Consider the following 22,321-nt stretch of genomic DNA (forward strand, 5'->3'; position numbering starts at 1 on the left):
CCAGGGCGCATAGCAGAAGTGATGCCGTATGCACACAGGCCTCATCAATAATGAGCAGAAAATCCCTGTAATGACTTTTTAAGGGCCGGCTATCCATTAGCTCGTTTACAAGGTTGCGAGATTGACAGGCCTGGGCTACACATACTGTACTGATCAATGTGTTAGCGTATATGCACACACAGTGAATCTGAGATTGGTAAGTGCCCCATCAGTTCATTGGCAATAAGAAACCAATAGCTCAGTGTTAGGCGGGCATAAATCCTTCTTATAAAGTATATTGCTCAGTCTCTGTATTAGGAAGATATGTCAGGATGATTGGTTTTCTTTTGTGATTATCAAACACATGTATCTCTTGTATTTTTTTACTATTTGTTTCCTATAAGAGAGGAAGATAAATGTGCATTTCACGTATGGCATCTCTCAAAAAATTGTCTTACGAAAGTAAATGATTTAGCATCGAATCATCTGAAAATGAACTGTGGTGAAATGCATCATAACAATGTATGGTGTGTCTGTGTGTGTCTGTGTGTATGTCTGTGTGTCTGTCTGTGTGTTTGTCTGTCTGTCTGTCTGTCTGTCTGTCTGTCTGTCTGTCTGTCTGTGTGTGCGCGCCCACAGTTCTGATAGTGAACAGTCCGGCTAGCGGACTGGGTGCAGAGGGCCGCCCCCCGTTACTGAGCCTCTCCCAGGTGTCTCTGGAAACCCAAGGACAGGGGTACAGAACCTCAGACCCAGGAAACAGCCCTGGTGAGCACCATGTTCTCCTCCCAAACCTTTGTGTTGCTGTTTTAAACCCAACTGAGGGTAACTCAACCGCCCTAGCTCCTCGGTTTAGATTCTATGTTCTGAAATAGTACATTTACTCATAGATTGCTATTGTAGAAGCCCAGTGAATGTTCTGGGGACCAGGATTGTAGGTATTCTGCAGTTTATTCATATGTTCCTCTTGTGTTGTTTTCTATCCAGTTTTGTCTGCCATGACCCTTGGCCCGCCCAAGAAGCGCCACCGCGGTTGGCACCCCAACCCCCTGGTCCCAGTCCCCCCTACAGCCATCCCTATGCCCACCATCCAACCCATCGTCTACTCCCCAGGTCCGGCACAGAGTTTTTGATCATTTTTATTGTTTATTTACATAGGGACAGATTAATTTAGCCTCTCTCTGTCTCTGTCTCTGTCTCTGTCTCTGTCTCTGTGTGCATGCGTGCGTGATGTTGACTAGTACATTGACCTCCCTTTTCGGGAGAAGGAAGGACACAAGATCTGAGACATTCTCTGTTGTCAGTGTGATTCATTCAGCATCTCCATGGAGATCGGGTCAGACGGGTTAGTGCAGATACAGTATGAACAGAGAATCGCTAAAACTGAGAGGTCTGCGAAGCTAGGAGAGCCAGGACACTATGACTTAAAGGAGACATACAGTATATTCCCTGGTTTTATTCTGTATATATCCAGAGGATAAAGGGCTGTATAGAGCCATGTGTATGACCACCCCACCTACAAACATTGGACATGGTTATCTTCAAATAACAATCTGAAAAATCTACAGTAGACCAGGCCAACTCTCCTTCTGGAGTGGGTTGGCCTCGTCATGGTCCTGGTGAGTAGTTCAGTAGAATTATCTATGCTAGATAATGTTTTCAGTGAAAGTCTGCTGGAGGAGGAGAGTTGGTGCTGAGTTGGTGCTGAGCTGATGTCTAGCTGTATTCTAATCCCAGTATTGACATGTAGCTCTCTGTCTTTTCCATCAGGCTCTGTACTGGCTATGCCTACTCCTCAGCCGCCTGTAGCAGGGGTCCTTCAGCCCCAACCTGTCACTGCCGGAGAGACTGTCATCGTCCCCAACAACCTGCTCAACACCTCAGGAGTCCGTCCCGTCATCCTCATCGGTACAAACCACCATTCTTTGACTGACTGCAATTGAATTGAATTTAAGTGAATTGAATTAACTCTGATGTTTGGCAGGGCATGGTACGTTACCATACTTCTACGGGAACGTGGGGGACATTGTGGTGAGCCCCCTGCTAGTGAGCTGCTATAAAGGCAACAAGCTGACTGAGAAGACCCTGTCCAGTCTTGGACTGAACAGTAGCCAACTGCTCAGTGTGGAAACCATAATACTCCTCACCCTGCAGTACCTTGCAAGGCTAGGTAAAGGTCTCAAAACACTCATACACTTGCACGCACATGCATGCATACACCCTGTTCGATATGGAAGACTTATATAACATTTTGAATCACACAGGCTAAGCTCAGCCAAGGCCTGGTTGTTTTAAGTTTGGTAACACAATAGAGAATGACAGAGGACTCTAGTGCCCAAAAGACAGGCTTAGCATGGGCAGCACCATTGAAGATTTTCAACATTTTGAAGATATCAACTAGGTGGGTCTTCCTATTGGTTCAGGAAGGATCACATAATTCCATTCAGGTCATCAGGAGAGATCAGCTAATTAATTATACTCATGAGCAAATATTCCATAACTGCAGGTGGCAGTAAATGGCCAACCTTGGCTTCATACCGGTTCTAACAACACACTACAGGGGGCGGTGTGCACCCTTTCCGTTTGTTTATCAACTCATAGAAGTAGTAGAAGAAGAAAATGTACTACTTCAAAATGGTAATGGTCTCAATGGCGCCGCCCGTGCACTCACAAACGCAATAATGGGACGATACAATGTTCCGTCTTCTAACTTTATATACAAAGGTATATGGACACCCCTTCAAATGAGTGGATTTGGCTATTTCAGCCACACCCGTTACAGACAGGTGTATAACATCAAGCACACAGCCATGCAATCTCCATAGAGGAACATTGGCAGTAGAATGGCTTACTGAAGAGTTCAGTGACATTCAACGTGGCACCGTTATAGGATGCCACCTTTCAACAAGTCAGTTCATCAAATTTCTACCCAGCTAGAGCTGCCCCAGTCAACAGTAAGTGCTGTTATTGTGAAGTGGAAATGTCTAGGAGCAACAATGGCTCAGCCGCGAAGTGGTAGGCCACTTCGTAGCACGTAAAAATCGTCTGTCCTCGGTTGTAACTCTCACTACTGAGTTCCAAAGTGCCTCCGGCAGAAACGTCAGCATAAGAACTGTTCATCAGGAGCTTCATCAAATGGGTTTCCATGGCAGCCGCACAAAACCCGGAGATCACCATGCGTCGGCTGGAGTGGTGTAAAGATCGACGCCATTGGACTCCGGAGCAGTGGAGTGATGAATCACACTTCACCATCTGGCAGTCCCACAGATGAATCTGGATTTGGCGTATGCCTGGAGAATGCTACCTGCCCGAAAGCTTGGTGCCAAATGTAAAGTTTGGTGGAGGAGGAATAATGGTCTGGGGTTTGTTTTTCATGGTTTGGGCGAGGCCTGTTACCTCCAGTGATGGGAAGTCTTAACGCTACAGCATACAATGACATTCTGGACGATTCTGTGATTACAACTTTGTGGCAACAGTTTGGAGAAGGCCCTTTCCTGTTTCAGCATGCCAATTCCCCCATGGACAAAGCGATGTCTGTACAGAAATGGTTTGTCGAGATCGGTGTGGAAGAACTTGACTGACCTGCACAGAGTCCTGACCTCAACCCCATTGAACAACTTTGGGATGAATTGGAACACTGACTGTGAGCCAGGGGGACCAACTCCATTTTAATGCCTATGATTTTGGAATTAAATTTTCGACGAGCAGATGCCCATATACTTTTGGTCATGTAGTGTACCTCTATGGGTAACATTGATGAGGTAGTCGGATCCCCCTCCCCCATTGTAACTCAAAGTGCTCCATCCCTGCCACTGCTCCACTTACCTTCACTGATGCACTTTAATGGCAGCTCCAAAAAGCATGACCTTGAGATGAACATCTTGTTCACACTATACAAACATAAGACCAGTGCATAATTTGTAAATCGGGAGGTGCCGGAACAAAAAGTGAGGGTGAGAGGGGGGAGACCTAGGGAGCTCTGAGGTACCGGAACGCATGAGAAAAGAAAATCACCTTTATAGGCTAATAAAGCATTGTGTGCATATCATCGCATTTGCGTAGAGGCATAGAGCAGAAGTTGCACACATGGAGGAACGTTTTTAGTGCCAACGGTCCGGAAGAAATGTGGCCTTTTATAAAGGCCTTTTATAAACGCATTTCAAATCAAATCAAATCAAAGTTTATTTGTCATGTTCGCCGAATACAACAGGTGTTCACCTTACAGTGAAATGCTTACTTACAGGCTCTAACCAATGGTGCGGGGGAAAAAGGTGTGTGTGTGTGTGTGTGTGTGTGTGTGTGTGTGTGTGTGTGTGTGGGTAAGTAAAGAAATAAAACAACAGTAAAAAGACATTTGAAAAAAGAGTAGCAAGGCTATATACAGACACCTGTTAGTCAGGCTTATTGAGGTAGTATGTACATGTAGGTATCGTTAAAGTGACTATGCATATATGATGAACAGAGAGTAGCTCGCGGCTGTGCTTCCCTTTGTAGTCTGTAATAGTTTGCAAGCCCTGACACATCCGACGAGCGTTGGAGCCGGTGTAGTGTGATTCAATCTTAGCCCTGTATTGGCTCTTTGCCTGGTTGATGATTGGTCGCAGGGCATAGCGGGATTTCTTGTAAGCTTCCGGGTTAGAGTCCCGCACCTTGAAAGCGGCAGCTCTACCCTTTAGCTCAGTGTGAATGTTGCCTGTCATCCATGGCTTCTGGTTGGGGTATGTACATACAGTCACTGTGGGGACGACGTCCTCAATGCACTTATTGATAAAGCCAGTGACTGATGTGGTGTACTCCTCAATGCCATAGGAAGAATACTGGAACATATTCCAGTCTGTCATAACAAAACAGTCCTGTAGTTTAGCATCTGCTTCATCTGACCACTGGTGCTTCCTACTTTAATTTTTGCTTGTACGCAGGAATCATCGTATTTACCAAATGGAGGGAGAGGGAGAGCTTTGTATGTGTCTCTGTGTGTGGAGTACAGGTGATCTAGTATTTTTTTCCCTCTGGTTGCACATTTAACATGTTGATGGAAATTTGGTAGAACTGTTTTTAAGTTTCTCTGCATTAAAGTCTCCGGCCACTAGGAGCGCCGCCTCTGGGTGAGTGGTTTCCTGTTTGCTTATTTCCTTATACAGCTGACCTAGTGTGGTCTAAGTATAATGCAATTCTGGATAATTTTACATAACTGGAATCTTTAAGTTGTCAAATTGACAGACTACTTTGACACTGACAAACTGAGAATGTGATAAAAATGACCTTGTCTTGAATCCATCAATATCCTAGGTGTGTGGAGACACTTGTGGCTACAATATGAGGAGGAAATTATAGTCCAGTTTCACTTGAAAGCATGTCTCTGTTATTTTACTTTGTAAAATGAAATATTTTGTTAGCCTCCTGCAGACAAATTAGAGTCTTCTCTTTTCATCAGGAACCATTTGCATTCCAACCTGTGTTTTCCTGCGATTATATTGGAAAAAGGTTTATTTTTTATTTTTCATGCTGTTCATTCACAGATTTGCCGCGTGTTCCCGTCTGTAGGCTATGCCTTGTTGTTGGAATATACACAATCCACAACTAGGCCATTTTTTAAAAGAAGTTATTGATTCTCTGTGTCAAAATTATAGGCCTTTTCTTGGTGTAGTAGGCTACTCTGAATTATTTCATTTATTTTTGAACAGATAGCAGTAACTCTATAACTTTGGCTCATTTATTTCAATTCACCAGGGGTGCTGCAGCTCCAGAACCCTTTGTGCTGGAGAGATGAGAGTTGCAGGGTCATGTCTATCAGAGCAGAGAGAGGGATCATAGAAAGTGAATGTCATTCTAGTTCTGTGAGAGATGCAGGCGTTCTTCTCACACTGCCATGGCCACGCGTTTGTCTCAAGCATAGGTTGTAATGTTGCCCAAACCGTAAGCCAGCCCAACCCGAATCAACTCTTCGAATATCTACTTTTTCACATTACATTGGGGCAGGGGATTTAACAAAGAGGCAACTTTTTTTCAAATTTTTACATTGCTAAAAGTGAAAATTACTTCTCAGGCCATGAGAGGTTCCGGAAACAAAACAGTCCAAAACAGAGAGGTACCGGAGGATCCAGCTCAAATGAAGCACTGCATAAGAACACTGTCCCCTGCAAAACAAATAGCAAGTAGACATGGGAAACTGATATATGCATTTTTTATCTTCTGTTCTCTTTACTTCTCTTCTCTACACTTGTCCTCTCCTCATCTCTCCTCCCCCACCCCAGGTTCGGAGCAGATCCCTCTGAGGGAGTTGTTAGAGCAGATTGTGCTGAAGGCTATGTTAATTTGTCCTGGAGGTCTCTCCATCTCCCCGGCCCAGCTGCCCTGGCTAGCCCGCCTGGGGGCCAGCGTAACTGGGGGCAGGGTTCAGGTCCTAGTCACCCAAAACTCCCTGGGGGAGGGCATCTCCGAGTCCCTGCGCTCACTCTGCAATGGGCCGCCCCACCAACAGTGCCTGCCCACCTACGTGGTTATTGTTTTTGCCTCCAAGATGAGCGGCAATGAGTTCTGTGTGCTCGTTCTGGGTGAGTGTTCTCAGTTCTCATACTGTCTTTACACTACAATACCTATATGTGTTGTGTCTGTATAGTTATAGCAGTGTTCCCCAACTGGTGGTCCACGGTCCGAATTTGGCCAACGGGTGATTTGACCCCCGCCCCAAGTTTTCTCAGATAACATTTTTTATATATTTGTTGGATATAAAAGACACCAGCAAATCAGCTCCAAGTGATTTTAATTTTGCAAATCTGTTTCCATAATAAAGAGATATATGTGATCGTATATAAATGTAACAAGGTTTGAAATAGTTACGTTTTAGTTAAATATTACATCTGTTAAAATTATTTGTAATTATGTTCCGGCCCCTTGACTATCCATTCTAGAAAGAATTGGCCCACAACTGAATCTAGTTTATGATCCCTGATTAATAGCGTACCAAAGGAAGTAATTATAGTAGGTGAACCTTGCCTGAGACCCTAAGTCAAATCAAATCAAATCAAATTTTATTTGTCACATACACATGGTTAGCAGATGTTAATGCGAGTGTAGCGAAATGCTTGTGCTTCTAGTTCCGACAATGCAGTAATAACCAACAAGTAATCTAACTAACAATTCCAAAACTACTGTCTTGTACACAGTGTAAGGGGATAAAGAATATGTACATAAGGATATATGAATGAGTGATGGTACAGAGCAGCATAGGCAAGATACAGTAGATGGTATCGAGTACAGTATATACATATGAGATGAGTATGTAAACAAAGTGGCATAGTTAAAGTGGCTAGTGATACATGTATTACATAAGGATACAGTCGATGATATAGAGTACAGTATATACGTATGCATATGAGATGAATAATGTAGGGTAAGTAACATTATATAAGGTAGCATTGTTTAAAGTGGCTAGTGATATATTTACATCATTTCCCATCAATTCCCATTATTAAAGTGGCTGGAGTTGAGTCAGTGTCAGTGTGTTGGCAGCAGCCACTCAATGTTAGTGGTGGCTGTTTAACAGTCTGATGGCCTTGAGATAGAAGCTGTTTTTCAGTCTCTCGGTCCCAGCTTTGATGCACCTGTACTGACCTCGCCTTCTGGATGATAGCGGGGTGAACAGGCAGTGGCTCGGGTGGTTGATGTCCTTGATGATCTTTATGGCCTTCCTGTGACATCGGGTGGTGTAGGTGTCCTGGAGGGCAGGTAGTTTGCCCCCGGTGATGCGTTGTGCAGACCTCACTACCCTCTGGTAGTCTTGCGTCAGCTCCCAGAGCTGCCTAGGCATTAGCTCTGTGGGCTGAAACAGTCTTACGGCGCAAAGGACACTCAGGCTCATTCACACTTGTCTACATGTGTCTTACAGGGAAGTACCAGGCGAGAGCACTAGCTGAGGGAATGCTCACCACCAATGAGTTCCTGAAGGAGATCAGCTACGAGCTCATAACAGGAAAAGTCAGTGTCCTAGAGTCTAACTTCAAAACCACATCACTAGGTGAGCATAGTAAGTGCCATGGGACAGGACATCAATGGAAAAAACTCAAAGATCATTTCTACTCTATTTTCTCATTTTTTTGTTGGAGGAAAAGTAATTACAGTGGGGCAAAAAAATATTTAGTCAGCCACCAATTGTGCAAGTTCTCCCACTTAAAAAGATGAGAGAGGCCTGTAATTTTCATCATAGGTACACTTCAACTATGACAGACAAAATCAGAAAAGAAAATCAGAAAATCACATTGTTTTTAATGAATTTATTTGCAAATTATGGTGGAAAATAAGTATTTGGTCACCTACAAACAAGCAAGATTTCTGGCTCTCACAGACCTGTAACTTCTTCTTTAAGAGGCTCCTCTGTCCTCCACTCGTTACCTGTATTAATGGCACCTGTTTGAACTTGTTATCAGTATAAAAGATGCCTGTCCACAACCTCAAACAGTCACACTCCAAACTCCACTATGGCCAAGACCAAAGAGCTGTCAAAGGACACCAGAAACAAAATTGTAGACCTGCAGCAGGCTGGGAAGACTGAATCTGCAATAGGTAAGCAGCTTGGTTTGAAGAAATCAACTGTGGGAGCCATTATTAGGAAATGGAAGACATACAAGACCACTGATAATCTGCCTCGATCTGGGGCTCCACGCAAGATCTCACCTCGTGGGGTCAAAATGATCACAAGAACGATGAGCAAAAATCCCAGAACCACACGGGGGGACCTAGTGAATGACCTGCAGAGAGCTGGGACCAAAGTAACAAAGCCTACCATCAGTAACACACTACGCCGCCAGGGACTCAAATCCTGCAGTGCCTGACGTGTCCCCCTGCTTAAGCCAGTACATGTCCAGGCCTATCTGAAGTTTGCTAGAGAGCATTTGGATGATCCAGAAGAAGATTGGGAGAATGTCATATGGTCAGATGAAACCAAAATATAACTTTTTGGTAAAAACTCAACTCGTCGTGTTTGGAGGACAAAGAATGCTGAGTTGCATCCAAAGAACACCATACCTACTGTGAAGCATGGGGGTGGAAACATCATGCTTTGGGGCTGTTTTTCTGCAAAGGGACCAGGACGACTGATCCATGTAAAGGAAAGATTGAATGGGGCCATGTATCGTGAGATTTTGAGTGAAAACCTCCTTCCACCAGCAAGGGCATTGAAGATGAAACGTGGCTGGGTCTTTCAGCATGACAATGATCCTAAACACACCACCCGGGCAACGAAGGAGTGGCTTTGTAAGAAGCATTTCAAGGTCCTGGAGTGGCCTAGCCAGTCTCCAGATCTCAACCCCATAGAAAATCATTGGAGGGAGTTGAAAGTCCGTGTTGCCCAGCAACAGCCCCAAAACATCACTGCTCTAGAGGAGATCTGCATGGAGGAATGGGCCAAAATACCAGCAACAGTGTGTGAAAACCTTGTGAAGACTTACAGAAAATGTTTGACCTCTGTCATTGCCAACAAAGGGTATATAACAGTATCTCAAGTATTGAGATAAACTTTTGTTATTGACCAAATACTTATTTTCCACCATAATTTGCAAATAAATTCATTAAAAATCCTATAATGTTATTTTCAGAATTTTTTTTCTCATTTTGTCTGTCATAGTTGAAGTGTACCTATGATGTAAATTACAGGCCTCTCTCATCTTTTGTGGGAGAACTTGCACAATTGGTGGCTGACTAAATACTTTTGCGCCCCACTGTATGTAGGTAGTCCATTTAATGAATCAATCAATTAATCAAACAAACATGAACTGTGTTTCAAGGACAATGTTTATTTTAGTGTCAATATGAAAACAGAACAACACCACAATCTAGGTCCCATATTATTCTGTTTATGTATCTTTTCCCAATGATGCATATTCACCTTCCTTAATGCCCACTGGCCCATCCCTACTGCTTTCTTCAGCAATACCTTGAACTGGCAGTTTGGCAGTCACAGAATGGGAACGGGACACTGTGTCACAGACAGACATCAATATTTGATGAGGTTTTGCTTATGTAGCTGCTGTGTGTGTGAGTGTCTTTGTCTCTGACGGGTGGTGGCCTGTTGTGTTGTTGTTTCCAGGGGACAACCTGGACAAGCAGCTGCTACACATCCAGCGGCAACGGAAGGGCCAGGTCATCCAGCCCTTCCAGGGCGATGTCACCGACCACATCCCGTCCCATGAGGCAGCCACCATGGTACCTCCCTCCGAGTCAGGTGAGGCATGGCTACTGTATGGTCCGTCTTCTCCTCCTCCTCCTGCTGGAGACTCACTATGAAGCTTCTGGATCAGAATATGGATGGATAGATATCAAAGTAATCTACTGTATATATTCAGCTCTAAGTTTCCAGTATGCTGACCTGCAGGTTCCTCCCCCCCTTCTCCAACAGATCTGCTGAGTGACATGTTTCAGATCCACTCTCCCCAGCTGAGTGTAGCCAGGAGCCTGCTCTCCCTGGTGTGTTCCATAGCAGACTCAGGCAGCCAGAGTCTGGACCTGGGCCGCTTCTGCAAGGTGGACTTCCTGGTTCTGGTTTCTCCGTCTCACGTCCTGATGAACCAGACCTCTCATCGCATCCAACAATCAGGTATTCATGAGGGGCGGACAGGGTCAAATTAGAATTTAAAGGCTGCACTGGCAATACAATGGATTGAAAAATCACATCTTTAGGTGGTCGTCTACAAGAGACTCATCTCAAGATTACAGTATATCTGCCTTTTATGACGTTTCTTAGTAATGATTGTTGGACTTTTAGTAATCTCTTTCTGGCTGTCTCTAACAGGAGTGCTAGTGGACCTGGGTATAGAGGATGCTTCCTCAGCTCACCAGAGGTCAGACCAGTACGTGGTGCGTCTAGATGGAGACGTCCACGCCAAGATGGAGGCCTTTATGAGGAAAGTCAAACAGAATCCCTACACCCTGTTCGTGCTCATCCACGACAACTCCCACGTGGACCTGACCAGGTAACACATACACACACACACACACACACATGCACACACAGATTTGAGTAAACTGGAAGTTGTGCTGCTGATCCTGTTGGTTCTGACAGATGTTGTAATGAAAACTTTGCTCTGGCTAGAGGGTCAGTCCTCGGCTACACATTGTACTGAATAAGAATAGAACAGCCCAAGCCAAGTCAGAACAAGACAGAAAAGAGCAGAGGTATATTTTTCGTCATAAATATAGAACAGGACAGAACAACTTACCTTCATTTTTGTTTCCCCTCGCTGTGTAGTGCCCGGTCCGGCTCGGTGTGCCACGAGGAGCTTCAGGGTATAGCTGACAGGGTGGTAAACTGCCAGGAGGTCCTGGAGGCCTTGAACCTGCTGGTGCTGCAGGTCAGCTGCTTCCCCTTCGCCCTGCAGACAAGACAGTCCCGCATCAGCGTTCACAACGAGGTGCACTGGCCAGACAACACAGACAGCCTGGTGAGTGGCCCTGTGCAATGGTTCATCTACATCTTCTGGTGGTACCTATTTGGAATTACATTCACATTTGGGTCATTTAGCAGACACTTCTATCAAAAGCGACTTAGTCAGTGCATTCAACTAAGGTAGGAAAACAAACCCATATCACAGTCAATGCAAGTAAAAACATCTAAATAGCCGCACAAATAATGGGGTCGAAAATTGTTCCACCACTGAGACAACAAGATTGGAAAGCTGCCACAGTCACCCCCCCTCTTCAAATTGTATGAATTTATTTTTATTTCACCTTTATTTAACCAGGTAGGCCAGTTGAGAACAAGTTCTCATTTACAACTGCGACATGGCCAAGATAAAGCAAAGCAGTGTGACAAAAACATAGGGGGAGACACTCTAAACCCAAACTGCTACAGATCTATATCCATCCTGCCCTGCCTTTCTAAAGTCTTCGAAAGCCAAGTTAACAAACAGATCACAGGACATTTAGAATCCCACTGTACCTTCTCCACTATGCAATCTGTTTTCCGAGCTGGTCACGGGTGCACTTCAGCCACGCTCAAGGTCCTAAACGATATCATAACCACCATCGATAAAATAGAGTACAGTGCAGCCGTCTTCATCGACCTGGCCAAGGCTTTCGACTCTGGCAATCACCGCATTCTTATCAGACTCTCAGATAGAGTTCAGTGTGTCAAATCGGAGGGCCTGTTGTCCTGATTTCTGGTGGTCTCTATGGTGGTGCCACAGGGTTCAATTCTCGAGCCGACTCTTTTCTCTGTATACATCAACGATGTGGCTCTTGCTGCTGGTGATTCGCTGATCCACCTCTACGCAGGCAACACCATTCTGAATCATCTGGCCCTTCTTTTGACACTGTGTTAACACACCTCCAAACAAGCTTCAATGCCATACAACACTCCTTCCGTGGCCTCCAACTTTTCTTAAATGCTAGTAAAACTAAATGCATGCTCTTCAATTGATCGCTGCCCGCACCTGTCTGCCTGATTAGCATCACTACTCTAGACGGTTCTGACTTAGAATATGTGGACAACTACAAATACTTAGGTGTCTGGTTAGACTGTAAACTCTCCTTCGAGACTCACATTAATTAAATATCTCCAATACAAAATGAAATCTAGAATCGTATTCCGATTTCGCAACAAAGCCTCCTTCACTCATGCTGCCAAACATACCCTCGTAAAGCTGACCATCCTACCGATCCACGACTTCAGCCATGTCATTTAAAAAATAGCCTCCGACACTCTACTCAGCAAATTGGATGTAGTCTATCACAGTGCCATCCGTTTTGTCACTAAAGCCCCATATACTACCCACCACTGTGACCTGTATGCTCCCGTTGGCTGGCCCTCACTACATATCCGTCGCCAAACCCACTGGCTCCAGGTCATCTATAAGTCTTTGCTAGGTAAATCCCCGCCTTATCTCAGCTCGCTGGTCACCATAGCAACAGCAGCACGCGTTCCAGCAGGTATATTTCTCTGGTCATCCCCCAAGCCAACACCTCTTTTGGCCACCTTTCCTTCCAGTTCTGCTGCCAATGACTGGAACGAACTGCAACAGTCACTGAAGCTGGAGACTTACATCTCCCTCATTAGCTATAAGCATCAGCAGTCAGAGCAGCTTACCGATCACTGCACCTGTACACAGCCCACCTGTAAATAGCCCACCCAACTACCTCATCCCCACATTTTTATATTTTTGCTCTTTTGCACCCCAGTATCTCTACTTGCACATCTATCACTCCAGTGTTATTGCTAAATTGTATTTTTTTTCTCCTCTATGGCGTATTTATTGCCTTTATACATTTGCACACACTGGAAATAGATTTTTCTATTGTGTTATTGACTGTACGTCTGTTTATCCCATGTGTAACTCTGTATTGTTTGTGTCGCACTGCTTTGCTTTATCTTGGCCAGGTCGCAGTTGTAAATGAGAACTTGTTCTCAACTGGCCTACCTGGTTAAATAAATAAAATTAAAAACAAATGTAAATGTAACTGACAGACACAGAGAACAGTCAGTTTGCATAGACAGCAGCTGATGTTCTTGTGTTTGACCCATAGGGGGAGGTCTCTCCTAAGGAGCTGGTGTACTTTGGCCTGAGGGACAACAGCAGCTCTCTGCGGTGGGGGGTGGCCAGCCCCATCCTGCGCTGTGATGACGCCTTCGAGAAGATGGTCAACATGCTGCTGGAGAGGTCAGTCAGTCACTCTGCGTCAGGGGTCAGGTCCCCAAAAAGCTGCTAAGCCAGTTCACCTGGACACCAAACCTGCCGTAAAACGACTAACACCACCACCTGTACTTTCTCTTTTGCAGACATCCCCACCTACACAGCATGGTGATCAGGAGCTACCTGTTGATCCAGCAGTACACAGAAGCCATGATGGCTCTGATCTCCTCTCCTTCCCTACGGGACAACATCACCCCCGAGACCCTGGCCATGGTGGAGGATCTGATCAGTGCTCCGGGCCGGGAGGGGACCAGGGGCCGGGGCCACATGCTGCTGATCCGGGTGCCCTCTCTGCAGCTAGCCATGCTGGCCCAGGAGCGCCTGGAGGACGTCAGGGACAAGCTGGGTCTCCAGTTCTGCTTTGCCATACTGCTGGGGAACCCTGCCGCCGAGCTCAGGCTTCCACGACACTTCGCTAACCGACTCAGGGTGAGATTTGGGGTCACACTTTATTTGGATAGTTTGGATAGTCCATCTGTAGGTGCTCTACATATGGTAATACCATCAACAAAATATCTGTTGATAAGCAACTACTTGTTAACGTCACAGTTAGGGTTAGGTTTAGAATCAAATCAAATCTTATTAGTCACATGTGCCGAATACAAGTGTAGTAGACCTTACAGTGATATGCTTACTTACGAGCCCCTAATCAACAATGCAGTTAAAAACAAAATAAATACAGATAAGAATAAGAAATATAAGTAACAAGTAATTAAAGATTAACAATAGCGAGACTATATACAGGGGGGTACCGGTACAGAGTCAATGTGCGGGACCACCGGTTCATATAGGTCATATGTACATGTGGGTAGATTTGTTAAAGTGACTATGATGACTATGATGATAACAACAGAGAGTAGCAGCGGTGTAAAAGAGGGGGCGGCAATGCAAATAGTCTGAGTAGCCATTTGATTAGGTGTTCAGGAGTCTTATGGCTTCTCACATGGGTGTTCCCTTTTGTTCAGGTGAGAAAGGGCAGTGTGGAGTGCAATAGAGATTGCATCATCTGTGGATCTGTTGGTGTGGTATGCAAATTGGAGTGGGTCTGGGGTTTCTGGTATAATGGTGTTGATATGAGCCATGACCAACCTTTTAAAGCACTTCATGGCTACAGATGTGAGTGCTATGGGTTGGTAGTCATTTAGGCAGGTTACCTTAGTGTTCTTGGGCACAGGCACTATGGTGGTCTGCGTAAAACATGTTGGTAGAGGCTGAAAATGTCAGTGAAGACACTTGCCAGTTGTATAGCGCATGCTCACAGTACACGTCCTGGTAATCCATCTGGCCCTGCTGCCTTGTGAATGTTGACCTGTTTAAAGGTCTTACTCACATTGTGGAGAGCGTGATCACATTGTCTTTTGGAACAGCTGGTGCTCTCATGCATGTTTCAGTGCCATTTGCCTCGAAGTGAGCATAGAAGTTATTTAGCACGTATGTTAGGCTCGCTTCACTGGGTAGTTCTCGGCTGTGCTACCCTTTTGTAGTCTGTAATGGTTTGCAAGCCCTGCCACATCCAACGAGCATCAGATATGGTGTAGTACGATTTGATCTTAGTCCTGTATTGACGATTTGCCTGTTTGATGGTTTGTAGGAAGGCATAGCGGGATTTCTTATAAGCTTCTGGATTAGAGTCCCGCTCCTTGAAAGCGGCAGCTCTAGCCTTTAGCTCAGTGGCTTCTGTTTGGGGCTTCTGGTTGGTACGGTCACTGTGGGGACGTCGTCATCGATACACTTATTAATGAATCCAATGACTGAAGTGGTGTACTCCTCAATGCCATCGGAGGAATCCCGGAACATATTCCAGTCTGTGATAGCACAAAACTCCTGTAGCTTAACATCTGCTTCATCTGACCACTATTTTATTGATCTAGTCACTGGTGCTTCCTGCTTTAATTTTTGCTTGTTAGCAGGAATCAGGAGGATAGAATAATGGTCAGATTTGCCAAATGGAGGGCGAGGGAGAGCTTTGTATGCGTCTCTGTGTGTGGAATAAAGGTGGTCCAGAGTTTTTTTTTTCTCCTCTGCTTGCACATTTAACATGTTTTAACAACGGATTTAAGTTTCCCTGCATTAAAGTCCCAGGCTACTAGGAGCGCCGGCTCTGGGTGAGCATTTTCTTGTTTGCTGGGCCAAAATTCACCCAACTTACTGTGGGAAGTTTGTGGATGGCTACCCGAAACGTTTGACCCAAGTTAAACAATTTAAAGGCAATGCTACCAAATACTAATTGAGAGTATGTAAACTTTTTACCCACTGGGAATGTGATGAAAGAAGTAAAAGCTGAATAAATCATCTCTCTACTATTATTCTGACATTTCACATTCTTAAATTAAAGTGGTGATCCTAACTAACCTAAGACAGGGAATTTTTACTAGGAGTAAATGTCTGGAATTGTGAAAAACTGAGTTTAAATGTATTTGGCTAAGGTGTATGTAAACTTCCGACTTCAACTGTATGTCATCTATTTTATTCTCCAACGATTGCACGTTTGCTAGCAGAATTGAAGGAAGTGGGCGTTTATTCGATCACCTACGAATTCTCAGAAGGCAGCCCGCGCTTTGGTCCCTTTTTCTCCGCCTCCTCTTCACGCAAATCATGGGGATCTGGGCCTGTTCCCGAGAAAGCAGTATATCGTTCGCGTCGGGCTCGTCAGACTCGTTAAAGGAAAAACAGGATTCTGCCAGTCTGTGGTGAGTAATCGCAGTCCTGATGTCGAGAAGTTATTTTCGGTCACACGAGACGGTAGCGGCAACATTATGTACAAAATAAGTAAAAAATAAGCTACAAAAAACGCTAATAAGGGTTAGTGTAAGAGATAGAGTTAGGGTAAGAGTTAACGTTTATAGCGTAGCGGAACCCCTCGACAACATTCCGCTGAAAAGGCAGCTCGCAAAAATCTAAAATATTTTTTAGAAATATGTAACTTTCATACATTAACAATATAGCAAATGAAAGATCAACATCTTGTTAATCTACCCATCGTGTCTGATCTAAAAAATGCTTTACAGCTAAAGCACAACATTATGATTATGATTATGTTAGGTCATAGCCAAGTCGAAAAAACACACACATTTTTCCAGCCAAAGATAGTAGTCACAAAAAGCAGAAATATAGATAAAATTAATCACTAACATTTGATGATCTTCATCAGATGACACTCATAGGACATCATGTTACACAATACATGTATGTTTTGTTCGATAATGTGCATATTTATATCCAAAAATCTCAGTTTACATTGGCGCCTTACGTGCAGTAATATTTTGATTCCAAAACATCCGGTGATTTTGGAGAAATACTCATAATAAACATTGATAAAAGATACAAAAGATACGACTTCTCCTTAACCTCTAGCGTCGAGCAATCCCGTATCCGGGAGCGTAATCATAGCCTCAAGCTCATTACCATAACGCAACGTTTCCTATTCATGAAAATCGCAAATGAAATTAAATAAATATGTTGGAACACAAGCTTAGCCTTTTGTTAACAACACTGTCATCTCAGATTTTCAAAATATGCTTTAACCAAAGCTACACAAGCATTTGTGTAAGAGTATTAATAGCCTAGCATAGCATTAAGCCTAGCATTCAGCAGGCAACATTTTCACAAAAACAAGAAAAGCATTCAAATAAAATCATTTACCTTTGAAGAACTTCGGATGTTTTCAATGATGAGACTCTCAGTTAGATAGCAAATGTTCATTTTTTCCCAAAAATATTATTTGTGTAAGAGAAATAGCTCAGTTTTGTTCAGCACGTTTGGCTAAGAAAAAAAAACGAAAATGCAGTCAACGCCAAACTTTTTTCCAAATTAGCTCCATAATATCGACAGAAACATGGCAAACGTTGTTCAGAATCAATCCTCAAGGTGTTTTTCACATATCTATTCGATAATCTATCAGTGGTGGCAGCTGGCTTTTCATCAGAAGAAAACTGAAAAATACTGCAGCTGGAGATTACGCAATAATTGCGACGGAGGACACCAAGCGACCACCTGGTAAATGTAGTCTCTTATGGTCAATCTTCCAATGATATGCCTACAAATACGTCACAATGCTGCAGACACCTTGGGGAAAACGTGGAAAAGGTAAGCTGACTCCTAGCTCCTCCACAGCCATATAAGGAGTCATTGCCATGAGGTGGTTTCAAAAAATGCAGCACTTCCTGATTGTATTTTTATCTGGGTTTTTTCTGTAACATCAGTTCTGTGGCACTCACAGACAATATCTTTGCAGTTTTGGAAACGTCAGAGTGTTTTCTTTCCAAAGCTGTCAATTATATGCATAGTCGAGCATATTTTCGTGACAACATATCTTGTTTAAAACGGGAACGTTTTTCATCCAAAAATTAAAAGAGCGCCCCCTATATCGAAGAAGTTAATGCAACCACTGTGTCAGATTTCAAAAAAACAAAAAAACAGCCAGAGGAATATCCGCAATTTTGGAATCAACAAAGTTAGAAACAACACCATAAATATTCACTTACCTTTGGTGATCTTCATCAGAAGGCACTCCCAGGAATCCCAGTTCGACAATAAATGACTGATTTGTTTCATATTGTTCCATAATTTATGTCCAAATGTCCACTTGTTGTTAGCGTGTTCAGCCCAGTAATCCATCTTCATGATGCGCAGGCACTTCATCCAGACAAAAACTTAAAAAGTTCCGTTACAGTCCTTTAAAACATGTCAAACAATGTATGGAATCAATCTTTAGGATGTTTTTAACATAAAACATCTATAATGTTCCAACCGGAGAATTCCTTTGTCTTCAGAAAAGCACTGGAACAAGAGGTAACTCTATCGGGAGCGTGCATCATGAGACCAAGGCTCTCTGCCAGACCACTGACTCAAAGAGTTCTCTTGAGCCCCTCCTTTATAGTAGAATCCTCATTCAAGTTTCTAAAGACGGTTGACATCTAGTGGAAGCCGTAAGACGTGCAACTTTATCCATATCTCAATGTGTAGGCCAAGCTTTGGAAAACTACAAACCTCAGATGTCCCACTTCCTGGTTGGATTTTTCTCAATTGTTTCCTGCCATATAAGTTCTGTTATACTCACAGACATCATTCAAACTGTTTTAGAAACTTCAGAGTGTTTTCTATCCCATACTAATAATAATATGCATATATTAGCATCTGTGACAGAGTATGAGGCAGTTCACTCTGGGCACGCTATTCATCCAAAAGTGAAAATGCTGCCCCCTATCCCAAAAAGGTTAAGGTAAGGGTTAGGGTAAGAGTTACGTTTAGGGTTAGGATAAGGGTAACGGTTGGGGCTAGAGTTAGGATTAGTAGACAGTTTAAATATTAGTGATAGTTTGTAGAGTGTCTACAGATGGACTTTCTAAATAAAGTGTTACCTAACTTGGTTTTAATTTGGTCCGGAAACATTTCTAATTGTGTGTTGTGTTGTTGCTGCAGGCCTGGCAGGGATGTGAAAATGAGGACTGGATCCCTCAAACCTATGAGGATCTGGAGGGTCTTCCCTGTGTCGTCATCCTCACTGGAAAAGACCCTCTGGGAGAGACCTTCCCAAGGTGATCAACTCAAACACATCACATTTGCCACAGTAGTATTAGCAAGTAGTATTGCAAATTTGTGTAGCACTTGAGGTTGCTCATAAACCTCTATAGTAATGTTGTAATACTGCTAGTAATGCAAAGTGTTTCCCAATTCGGATACCTAGTCCCAATGGTCATCACCATCCTGTAAAAAAGGTTTACCGTCTATTGGATTGACTTGGTAAAATTGCAGAATCCCCTACCTCACCTTTCCTATTTTTTCCCCTTAAAGGTCTCTGAAGTACTGTGATCTGCGTCTGATCGACTCCAGCTACCTGACACGTACGGCCCTGGAGCAGGAGGTAGGTCTAGCCTGCTCCTACGTGTCCCTGGGGATGGTGCAGGAGCGCCGCAAGGCAATGGCCCACAGGGACCAAGAGACAGACAAAACCAGCGGCCCCCAGGACCCAGACCTAGAGCTTCATGTGGACCTGGAGAAGTCCCAGAGCAATGTCAGCACTGCTACTAAAGCCTCCGGTAGGTCCCTGGACAACAGACTCAACATGTTTAGGAAATGGGGATGAGCCGCTTGTTTTCAGGTTTCAAGATACTGTTTAGTGAGGGTGTTACAGTTGGAAAGGGTTTATGAAACAGTTGAAAGACTATTCTATGAGTCTGGACTTTCTCTCTCCCCATCCTATTCCTCTCCCTTTCTCAGGCTCTCTGGCAGAGAACGGGGTCAGCTCTTCTGACGTCCCTGACTCCTCCCAGAAGCCCTCCACCTTCTCCTGCCCCCCCGGAGGCAGGGCAGGCAGCATCATGATGGACTACAGGACAGTTCCGGGCACGGCCTCATCCTCCCCCTGCCGGGTCAAACAGGAGTGTGACTCCCTGGGTAATGCCGCCCCCTGCCCCTCCAACACCCCTCCCTCCTGCTCTTCCTCCTCCTCTACCCAATGCCCCAGCCAGTCCACGGGGTGTGGTGGGGGCAGCAAGTCACCTCTAGTCTCTCCGCGGAGTGTCATCCTGTCCCACGCAGCCTACAACCTCCTGGCTCCAGAATCAGGGAGCCAGCTGAGCTCCTTCTCCCTGCTGCCTCACGCTGATGTGGGCTGGAGCAGCCTGCTGAGGCCCCTCGTCAGACCTAACCTCCAGGGGGCAGAGCAGAGCATCTTCTACAGACAGTGGACCGTAGCCGGGCAGCACCATGCCGACCACGAGGCTCCCCCGGTGCCACACCCACGACGCCTGCTGCTCAGTGGACCCCCACAGGTTAGAGACCATGCAGATATTAATCTATCACCTCATATCTATATCAATGACAGCACCTCTCCTGTGCATGCCATCCGGCATAGTCTAGAGCTGCATGCTGATATGGATTGTTCTATCATATCCCTCCCATTCGGATACAGAGATAAGTATCAGTCTTCTACCACCATGTGCAAGAGAATATCGACCTAGTTGTATGGAGTCCTAAGAGGCAATTGTGTTTAATTATGGTATTTGAATGGATGCCTAAGATTAAGTGTTGATGGCTGCATGCAATGTCAGCATGTCAGTTGTAACAACCGGATAGGTAAGTCCATTTAATTACTCTGTTCTCTGTAATAGGTGGGGAAGACCGGTGCCTACCTGCAGTTTCTACGCATCCTGTTCCGCATGTTGATTAGACTGCTGGAAGTGGATGTGTACGATGAAGAGGAGCTGGAGGAAAGTAAGGAGAGCTGGATCTTATGTTTTATCTATGTATTGTCTCTCTCTCTCTCTCTCTCTCTCTCTCTCTCTCTCTCTGATGCTGTGTGACTCGAGGAACTGAAGCTGATGTAAATGTTTATTGATGTGTCATTCTCCTCCTCTTCTAGCGACCACGGACATGTCTGAGGCCACACCCCCAGCCAGGACCCAGTGGCCAGACATCGAGGAGATCCGCAAACTACCCTTTGACCTCTTCCCCAGAGACCCTAAGTTCAGAAGGGCCAGTTCCGTGTACACTGACAAGATGCCAAAGGGCTTGAAAGGTCAGCAGAAATAAACTCTTATTCACGGCCCATGTCATTGTAGAAGGAAGCTGCCCTGATTCAGGATCAGATATGAGTGGACCCCATTAATAGGTTGAGTTAATATTTGGTGTTAACATCTGATCTTACATCATCTGATCTTAGTTTAAGGGCAACTTCTACCTCAAGTGTGATATGTATATTGATTTGTTGTCTGTGTATCTTAAACTGCTTTGTCCCATAGCATGTGGATGTAACTGTAATATTTGTCCATGCAGATCCCAAACTGGAAGGAGAGAGCCAAATGCCTGTAAAGAGGGAGACTGTGTCGATTCGGCTGAGTATGTTCGCGGCCCACAATGCATTTCACCATTGTGAGCAGTGTCACCATTATTGTGAAGGAAGCCCTGCCACACAGGTCAGTACATAATGAGGGAACAGAGCCATCTATATATTTAGATCTAAAGATGGTTCTGGGAGGGAAAAGTAGTTTGTCATTGTGAAGAGATTGTTTGTCTCATGGGAGAACTTGATTTATTGGCTTAACTAACAGAACACCTGTGTCAACTATTGCTGTGTTGTGTGTTCTCAACAGCCCCACCCTTCTTCCACTTTTCTAACCCTATAGAAAAACACCACCCAACTTGTAGAAGGACTGTTGTGCTGAGCATTGCAGCCTTTTGTGCTGGGTGGTGTGCTGGGTGGTGTGCTGGATGGTGTGCCGGGTGATGTGCCGAGTGGTGTGATGTGTGGTGTACTGAGTGGTGTGATGGGTGGTGTGCTGGGTGGTGTACTGGGTGGTGTGCTGGGTGGTGTGGTGTACTGAGTGGTGTACTGCGTGGTGTGTTGGGTGGTGGAGCTCTGAGTGTACAGGATGTGTAACGATGTGTGTTGATGTGTTTTTGTTCAGCTGTCGGAGTGCACCTTCCACGCCTTCACATTCTGCTCGTCCATGCTGGGAGAGGAGGTGCAGCTCCACTTCATCATCCCCAAGGCCAAGGAGCAGCACTTTGTCTTCAGCCAGCACGGCAGTCACCTGGAGAGCATGAGGCTGCCCCTCGTCTCTGCGCAGGTAAAGGGTGATATGGACAATCTTGAGTCTGCCCTCCAGTTCTAAGAATGTTATTCCCAAGATGAGTATGAATAGTGGCAAGGAATGTTC

The 22,321-nt window shown here is 44.7% G+C and overlaps 1 protein-coding gene across 3 annotated transcripts in view; it reads left to right on the forward strand.

Moving 5' to 3' along the window:
* Nucleotides 1-22,321, forward strand: part of LOC110530502 (GREB1-like protein) — an 86,494-nt gene that overhangs the window by 40,184 nt on the left and 23,989 nt on the right. For all 3 annotated transcript variants that reach the window (XR_016482598.1, XM_090182563.1, XM_090182564.1), the window contains 19 exons: nucleotides 619-747; nucleotides 967-1,092; nucleotides 1,750-1,887; nucleotides 1,964-2,149; nucleotides 6,234-6,533; nucleotides 7,868-7,996; nucleotides 10,064-10,198; nucleotides 10,373-10,570; nucleotides 10,766-10,946; nucleotides 11,222-11,414; nucleotides 13,495-13,628; nucleotides 13,748-14,090; nucleotides 19,083-19,198; nucleotides 19,455-19,699; nucleotides 19,881-20,434; nucleotides 20,774-20,876; nucleotides 21,025-21,180; nucleotides 21,438-21,577; nucleotides 22,070-22,231. Coding sequence is in view for 2 of the 3 variants with exons in the window: in XM_090182563.1 (XP_090038689.1) it covers nucleotides 619-747; nucleotides 967-1,092; nucleotides 1,750-1,887; nucleotides 1,964-2,149; nucleotides 6,234-6,533; nucleotides 7,868-7,996; nucleotides 10,064-10,198; nucleotides 10,373-10,570; nucleotides 10,766-10,946; nucleotides 11,222-11,414; nucleotides 13,495-13,628; nucleotides 13,748-14,090; nucleotides 19,083-19,198; nucleotides 19,455-19,699; nucleotides 19,881-20,434; nucleotides 20,774-20,876; nucleotides 21,025-21,180; nucleotides 21,438-21,577; nucleotides 22,070-22,231 (3,668 nt within the window). In the remaining variant the exon portion in view is untranslated. The remainder of the gene's footprint in view (nucleotides 1-618; nucleotides 748-966; nucleotides 1,093-1,749; nucleotides 1,888-1,963; nucleotides 2,150-6,233; nucleotides 6,534-7,867; nucleotides 7,997-10,063; nucleotides 10,199-10,372; nucleotides 10,571-10,765; nucleotides 10,947-11,221; nucleotides 11,415-13,494; nucleotides 13,629-13,747; nucleotides 14,091-19,082; nucleotides 19,199-19,454; nucleotides 19,700-19,880; nucleotides 20,435-20,773; nucleotides 20,877-21,024; nucleotides 21,181-21,437; nucleotides 21,578-22,069; nucleotides 22,232-22,321) is intronic.

Source organism: Oncorhynchus mykiss, chromosome 8, assembly GCF_057628025.1.
Source record: "Oncorhynchus mykiss isolate SJ-2025 chromosome 8, ASM5762802v1, whole genome shotgun sequence".
NCBI lineage: Eukaryota > Metazoa > Chordata > Actinopteri > Salmoniformes > Salmonidae > Oncorhynchus > Oncorhynchus mykiss.